Source organism: Alternaria incomplexa, assembly GCF_024043165.1.
Source record: "Alternaria incomplexa strain BMP 0042 chromosome Unknown scaffold_8, whole genome shotgun sequence".
Classification (NCBI taxonomy): domain Eukaryota; kingdom Fungi; phylum Ascomycota; class Dothideomycetes; order Pleosporales; family Pleosporaceae; genus Alternaria; species Alternaria incomplexa.
In genome coordinates, this window is record NW_026249857.1 from 1,255,051 (window position 1) to 1,263,235 (window position 8,185).

Sequence of the window (8,185 nt, forward strand, 5' to 3'; positions counted from 1 at the left end):
ATCGCAAATGCGCTCGTTGTATGAGACACCAATTCCGGCATTGCGACATTGCGACAAGGTCATGATTCGGTATCTGACGTCCGCTGCGCCGTATGCCCGTATACATTGCGGCGTGGACGTCATCCCGTGCCGGAACATCGCTGCGTTGGCCTTTCCGCGAGCCTGACAACTCACCGTCCAGCTCTGGGCGGAAACATGTTCAAGCCTCCACTGGATGGAAATTGCAGCTGCGATGGAAGGTTGCGTAGAACAGAGGTAAGTTGGCAGAATGACGACATGCTCGCTGCACAGACCGACCGCCAGCCCAATTTCACGAGGTTGAAGCGACAAACTCAGGGTCCAGCTGGGATAGAACAAAAGCAAAGTTCTGCCGTCGCACCATGCTCCTACTCTTCCACACCACCAACCTGTCTGTTCATTTCGACGATGTTCAATGCACACGGCATGACGAACCAGCCCCCGATTTAATGATCTCACCGCATGATGACCGCTTCGGCAGTATCTTTCCGTGAAATCTCAATTGCCCGAAATAAAGCAGTCGACGACCTCTGAATAGTTTGCTTCGCTTCGGCACGACTGGGGCAAAGCAATGCGACAGTGAGCGCACCTTCAGTTTCAACCGGTGGCGCAGTCTTCGCGAGACGAAAAAAGAAGTTGCGGCATGGTTATTGCGCGTCGCGAAAACACGTCGACACCGAACCAATCAGAGGCCAAACATAAAAGAAGCGACAGCCAAGAGAGTGTAGTGATCGTATGATTCGCTATTGTGCTCGACGCCTTTAGGCGACGAGAAGAAGAGGCTGCTTCTAAGAGCTTGAACTCGCTAAATTTGAAGAAACCGCCCAGCTGTCGTATCCGACGGGTATTGACAAGAGAAAAAAGAAAGGAAAGAGATGTAGTGAGGTGAGTTGAAGAGAAGAGGCTCTTTGTGGGTCTGCTGCCTACAGAAAGCTGAAACATCGCTCGCTGAACGGATGCGCATATTAAACTAGGTAATGTGAAAAGTACTGCGCCTCGCGATCAGTACATGAAGCTTTTTTGCTGCTCTATATCGATATCGAACCGGCTCTTATCGGTATCGTCGGTATCGCCACTCATCGGCCGTTCCGAGGGCGCACGGAAGTGGACCGGGGTGATGGCGGTCCCGGGCCGCGTCTCATCGTCGCCCGTGAGCTTCCGCGTGTCCATCTCGACTTGGTCAAGGACAGGCGTGATCTTCTCCTTCCTTCTGCTGTTTTGCGAGTTGTTGCCGTACTTGGACCCTTGCTGTCTTGCCCGGTGCGGGAAGAGCAAAGGCTTGAGCGCTGGAATGCACCCGCAGATGACACCGACGTTTGTTTCAATCGCGGTCCAGACCCAGATCTGGTATCCCTCCCACGTGGCATCGTATGTTTCGAAGAGTGTGTAGTGGACCCAGTAGGCGCGGAAGCTGCTTGCAACAACGATGACACCGCCGACCGAGAAGAGAATGACGAGACCGATACGTTGGGTGGTCGGTAACGAGAGGCCGAAGAGCGTGGGGATAGGTAGCGCGTAGATCATGAAGTCGGTCACGACGTTGAGAACACTTTGCACGACCAGTGGCGGTCCTTCAGGGATGCAGTCGCGGTGGTCGGCTTGCAGTGTCCAGTAGCTTGAGATTGGGCTGTGGTTGTCAGCACTGGATTGAGTTGATCACGTGGATGTACTTACATGCATTGTACCCAGAGTGCGACCAGGAAAACGACGAAGGCGGCGAACACGAGGGCAAAGGTTGCCCAGACGAGCTTGCGGAAGAGCGACTTCTCTGGCGCGATGCGGAAATACGAGATGAGGATGGACATCTTGACAGTGGAAGAGGCCAAGACGAATAGCGTTTGGCCTGCCATAGAAGCCTAAAGCCGTCAATATCAGCGTGTGGTGACACGGGTTGCACATTGTCGTACCTGTCTACCGACCATCAGCTCGTGCGGCTTGAGGTCCCAAACGTGGCGATCCCAACCATACAGTTGGGATGCCATGATGACGATTACTGTCGTGCCTGTAAAAGGAGTTAGATGATGAAAGTCGAGACAAGTTCGGGTACCGTACCAATACTGAAGACCATTGCCACGATCATGAGGTAGTCGTCATACCAGCTCTTCTTGAGCCATGCTATCCGTACCCATAGTCGGAGGAAGACCACAATCATAGCAATGGGTAATAATGTCAACTCGACAATCATCAGGCCTGAGCCCCTCGTGACGGGGTCGACGTAGTTCGGCTTGGGCCATGTCGCAAGGACCTCGGGCGGGGGAGACCTCATGGTGATGGCGTATGTGTTTCGAAAGCCGTGAACGTTTGTTAATCGATGTTAATCGATAGTAGGATGAGACTGAGGAACGAGCGTCACCAGCGTCCAAAGAGCACGGGACTGGGAATGGACAGGAATATAACCTTCACTCAGGGCGAGCCAGATCTCCACCCGTATGCTCCAGCTGCGCCGTGCACAAAGGCTCGACTTCCAGTGGGGCTTGGCCATCGTTGGGAAGCATGGTATGCTGGAGTACAGAATGCTCATCTGCGCAGCACCATTGGCAGTGCACCACGGGAGCTCCGTTGCGGGTACGGAATGGTGTCGGTTTCGCCCGCAGGGGTCCAGGTACCAGCGACGTCGGTAGTCCCTTCAGCTCGCGCTGTGACTTGCTGGTACAAATGACCAGTGTGGATAGGTGACCAGTAGCCGGGAGCTGACTGTGGAGCGTTAATGTGACTGGGTTCAGGCAGGTTGTTGCTGCGGCTCATCAGTGGGTAGAGAGGCATTCCACGCATGGCCAATCGCTGTCCCGGAGCCGGGGTAGCTGAGCAGTAGTACCGAATCCGGCGTCTGGACGTTTTGCCGCAGGACAACCTGATTTGGAGGCCCGTATATGAGCCGATACTTTGGGAGACCAGCGGCGTCCTCTAGACTACCGCATTCTGGCAAGCCGCAATGCTGCTTTTCCCACCATCGCGCGATTGTCGCGTGTCGTGAGCAGAGATCGAAGGGTCCAGCGTTGAGATTTCGCCCGTCGTGGCGAAGCGCTCTCGGATCGCCCGCCTAGCAGCAGGGGCCACCCCCGGCCTCGTCTATCTCAACAACGAATAACCTCACCGCATCACGACAAAGTGTGATCCGCCTTCGCTCTGCGCGATGCCCTGCGGATGCGGGACATTGACGGCGCCTGTTGCTGTCTCCGCTCTCTCGTGGCTGGCAATACTCCGCCCGCCGTCTTTTTCCACCTAACCTACTCGCCGACGTCTTCTCGCTGTCTAGTTGTCTTGGTGACGTCGCGTCTTCGGTACCACCTACCCACTGTGTGTCGTCAGCACGTTGTGTCTTTGACCAGAGGAGCCACAGTAAGCGGTATCCCCGATCCAGCCTACCCTCAGGTACACATGGCTGTTGTTTCGAGACTCACGCGATCCACATTACGAGACCCATTAAGACCAGGGACGCCTATGCGGGCGCCTCAGACTGCACCTATTGCGCCACGCAGAAACTTCGAGTTGGATGTACGAGGCCTCGATTGACTTCCGCACTCAAGAAACCTGATCCCGGTCCTGTGAAGACTTCACCCCTCTTCCTTGCAAAGATCACTCTATTCAGGCCGCTTCCCCGCCAGCAATTCCTGGCCTTTGGGAATACTCAGCCGTTACGTACTTCCACCGTCAAAACACTAATGATCCTTCCGCGGCTGTGCTCCACTTCCTGGAGGCATGCACATGCATCTCATCTACCGACATGCGCACGACGTCGTGTATACAGAGGCCACCGTGCTCGCTCGTTGGCAACGGTTTTACTTTTCAGCTCCCCAAGTATTGGCTACCAAAAACCACTCCCACAACACGGGCGCAGCTCCTGTCCCTATCTCGGCACCCGCGTGGGTCCAGTGCTGTGGGGTACGGCCTCGAATTAGAGACCCGCTAACCACAGCGGCTAAGTGACAAAGCTTCCCTTTCCCGTCTGGTGCCGGCTACAGCATACGATTGGACGTCCACGACATGTCCAAGCTGATCGATGTCCCCTTTCGTCGCTCAACATGTTGTTGACTCCTCGGAAGTGTGTTTTGATTGCGCCATATCGGGACTGATTCAGAGCATTACAAAACCAGTCATGTCCTAACGGCTAGATATGCGACTGCGGGACGGCTTCCAATTGACCAGCCATTGGCCCTAGCATCACACCGTTGAAGCCTACAAACGTCCTCAGCATGGGTTATCGCTCTCAACAAGGACGTTACAAGTCCCCAGGAATGCATCACGGCCAGAGGCGTGGTCATGATATCCACGGTGATCGATAATTGTCACGACCATCGCGTCCGATCCACACTGCAATCTTGGTAGTGAAGTAGCTACAACTCAATACAGCACCTAGCAAATTCCCCGAAGACGGCGGCAACTATATCGGCTCGACATGCTTTGACACTTCCTTGCAAGTGCCACGCGGAAGGGTATGCGCGTCTGCACGTTCTTCAGTGTGCTGACTCGTCACATCCTTTCAGGATATCAGCGAATAACTACACGATACGATGTGATGAACGTCTCGACTCTTCCCAGGCCACCTCGCCTCCCCTGGTCAACCCATGTCGCCGACGATCACGAAGCCATACTCATCAGCGATGTCCCATGGCCACTACATCGGCAGTCGAGCACTGATATCACGTTCGTCATGCTTTGCTCAGGTACCCGCGATTACTCACGGTTCATCACGTCGTCACCCATCGGTAGTTCTTCCGGGTTGGAAGCACGGTGCTGGTTGCCTGGAAGCTGTCTTAAAGTTCTTTCTAGTATCTCCATATCGTCAGTGCAGCGGTTATTTCGATCTGCCGACTGATTAGTCGCGATGGTACACTGGGTCCAAAGGGGTAGCCAGATATTTCCAGCGAACATATCCTGAGTGTTCTATTTGGAAGATACCCACTATAGCTTTTGCGCATTCGATTACTCATTTCGAAAGTGCGGGTACATACTCCGACTCCCTCATCACCAACCCCTTCCACTCTCTAGCGTCCGTGCGAAGGCGATGCTAGACTATCATTCACCACCCCTTCCCGATCCAGCACCCGACACCAGATCGGCCGGGTAATTGAACCACCCGTCCTAATCTTGTCTTGCGCGCATAGTGACGTGCCAACTTTCTTGGGGTTGGGGGACTCCGGGTTCTCTCCTTTGTTTTCCTTCCCCAAGAGTTCGGATGCGCGGACGCCGAACGGAAAAGGAAAATAAGACACGTAGGCTGAGGCTGCCACGAGGGAAACATAAACTGCATAGTGTGGTGGATGGTGTGGTGGGTGTACGACTAAGTAGGACTAATGTAGGTGTGGCTAATCTTGTCACTAAAAGGAAGGGAGCGTGGGAGTAATATTGGGGTTGTTTTTCTGAGGCTATAGAGAGGTGTCGTCGCACTACGAGGTCATGTAAGATGAATTCGCCGCGTCATCAGCATCGGTTTGTTCATCTCATCTCATCTTGTCGGTGCCTACATCTCATGAGAGGAACGGAATAAACCCGTTGCGCTACAGTGTACATTCAAACCAAGACGAAGATTGACAAGTCCGAAGGTAACGTAGACTTCAGATAGGTTGTTTCCACTGTGCCTCGCGCTCGATCCAGGAATCGCGAGTTTGAAAAAGGGATTGTGCCAACGTTGGATCAAATTCATTATGATCCGCTGACTCGAGAAAGAACAGGAGTTGCGGAATGCCAGGTTCAGTCCACTTTGAGAGTTTCTCCGAGTCAGACGACATTCCGATCCACGACTCTTCCGCAATGACTTCGCGTATAGAGAGAGCTCTATGACGCCAGCGTTCAATTGCCACGGCGATATGCTGCCGGATCCGTAGCAAGAGATCTCCGATACGAATGCCGTCCACGTTGTGGATTTTTTCAACGGGTTCTAAGTCTCTGAAGCTCGTATCCGGACCAAAGGCGTATATACCCAAGCCCTTACATGGGGGATTCGTAAGGAACATGGTGTGAACGAGCTCGTTCAGCTCTGGCATCAATGCCTGATCTCTCAGATGTCGCTGTAGCTGAGGCGTTATAGTAAGAGCGTAGCCACCATCCATCGGCTCCAGACTATCCCCAAACCGGTCGGTGAAGTGTGGGTTTACCTCGAATTGGCTTAGATCCATCCAGCAAGGTCCATCATTTCGAGAAAGAGGCGCTGCCGTAGACTCTACTGGGAGAACACATTCACAGAATGCGCTGAATTCATCGAATGTCGACAGTGGCAGCTTGTCTGCATGCGACAGCCGTGCCGTGAAGAAGGAGTCGGGGAACAACCCGCAATATGAGTTCTGCAGCAGTTGATCCACGACTCTCTGAAATTTTGCGATCTCGGAGTCAGATGGTTGCAACCAGTTCAGGCCAGGCTGAATAGCGTCACCATACTCGACAGGTCCGCACGGATATGGAATACGGAATTGAGTTTGAAGGATGTATCTCACCATATCTCTCCAACCTTTCGAAACGTTCCATGCAGCGTACTGTGTGCTTGGCGTGGCGTATCGGAGTATCTGCTCAAGCAGCTCCTTGATACCTAAGGCGCGATGGGGGAGGCCATGTCTATTGTCCGATGTGGCCGGAGGGGCCGCAAGTGGGGAACGCTTTCCGGAGGACTTTGAGTCGTAGAGTGCGATACGCTGGTCGATGATGCGCAGACTTGCTTCTCTCCACTCTTCGACACCAATCTCCAATTGCTCGCGCGGACGAGGAAATGGAAGAGGCCACGGCACTCGGGGTGGTACCTCACCCGAGGTCTCTCGCATAATAGCTGACGCATAGAGTGCTGAACGGTCTGGGCTGTCAGCTATTCGCTCGGCGGTATACCACTTGTAGAGTAGAACGTCGGAGGGATGATATTTGTTCGGGTCAGCCTGACTGATATCGTCGATGAGTAGGGGATTTCCACCGTCGGCCATTGTTTCATTGGCCATGGCTTGGAGGTGCGAAGAATTAATGTAAGGATGGAGTCGTGGGAGAAGTAAGACTGCGGTAGTCGCGATGAACCGAGAGCAGATACGATGGCGTGCTACCGCTGGCTTACATACGTTGGTGCAATATTCGAGTATTTGTTGCGAACCAAAAGTTGACCGCCATCAGGTGTCGCAATAATTCGTGAGACTCTTGGCAATTACAACAACTACTACAATAATAGCGCTTTTACAACGTAATAATATATAAAATAATAGTTATTATAATTAAATAGCTTACAAAGCTTATAGCTATATTATAATTTTTTTTATAAAAGAGGTTTGTAGGTGCAGCGCGTGTTCGCAAATGCTAAGAGTCTCACGAATTATTGCGACACCTGATGCCGCTCCCCAAAGCCAAGGCCCCAGTTGACACGTGATGCTGCCCAACGGGATTTCACGGCTTGCCCGTCAGCACGGACCAACACGTTACCCGCCTCGCATCGACGCGTCGCACCCGTGGACCACCACGACACCAGAAACCGGGTACTGTTCTTCACTATTTACGCGTTCCAGCTCTCTATTCTCTCGCTTGTGTCGTGCGGTCCAAACAGAGCACTATCAGTCATGTCTACAGTATTTGCAGTTCCTTCTGTGTACGTGCGGAGTCATGACGAAAGCCGTCCACCAAAAAGCGTCCTCTCTACAGGCAAGCTGCGCAAGTACTGGAAAATTGCGGAAGGCCGCGCACATCACACCTGAACGCACTCACATACAACCAAGACGTGATTCGACATAACCTGAGATGCCTCCAGCTAGCTTGGCTGATGAATCCGGCTAGCCTTGGTCATGCACGTGCGCTGGCGTCTTGTCCGCGATCAGGCGCCAACGCCCCTTCTTATCGTCCACAGCTGGAGCGTCCTCAGCCAGCAGTCACCCGCATTCTGAACCTTGGAATTACACGGAAATTGCGCAACCATGGGAGGACTGGGGAAAGCAGGTCGCATATATCGCGTCAAAATACATGTTCTTCCATTCACCGACCATGCCGGCAAAGAGGCGCTCATGGTGTTCAGAGGCAGACAAACATGTCCACTTCCACCACTCTACGGTTTCCACGTCTATTTCACCCATCAAGACGTCAATCCAGGGAATGTCCAGCCGGTCGAACTTCTCGAAGCTCTCATCCGAGACACCCCGTACTTTGCCTATGGATGTCCCTACCGTCTGGAGTTACATTTCCTGCCTATGCCTGGTGTAACGGTTGAAGA

The 8,185-nt window shown here is 53.2% G+C and overlaps 1 protein-coding gene across 1 annotated transcript; it reads right to left on the bottom strand.

Annotated features, from left to right (window-relative positions):
• Nucleotides 1-1,020: 1,020 nt before the first annotated feature.
• J4E90_006209 (uncharacterized protein) lies at nucleotides 1,021-2,284 on the bottom strand (the record flags this gene model as incomplete). The annotated part of the gene is made up of 4 exons (XM_051435758.1): nucleotides 1,021-1,645; nucleotides 1,693-1,874; nucleotides 1,926-2,020; nucleotides 2,071-2,284. 4 exons carry the CDS (start codon nucleotides 2,282-2,284, stop codon nucleotides 1,021-1,023), a joined length of 1,116 nt encoding a protein of 371 aa, XP_051290616.1.
• Between the last annotated feature and the right edge of the window lie 5,901 nt (nucleotides 2,285-8,185).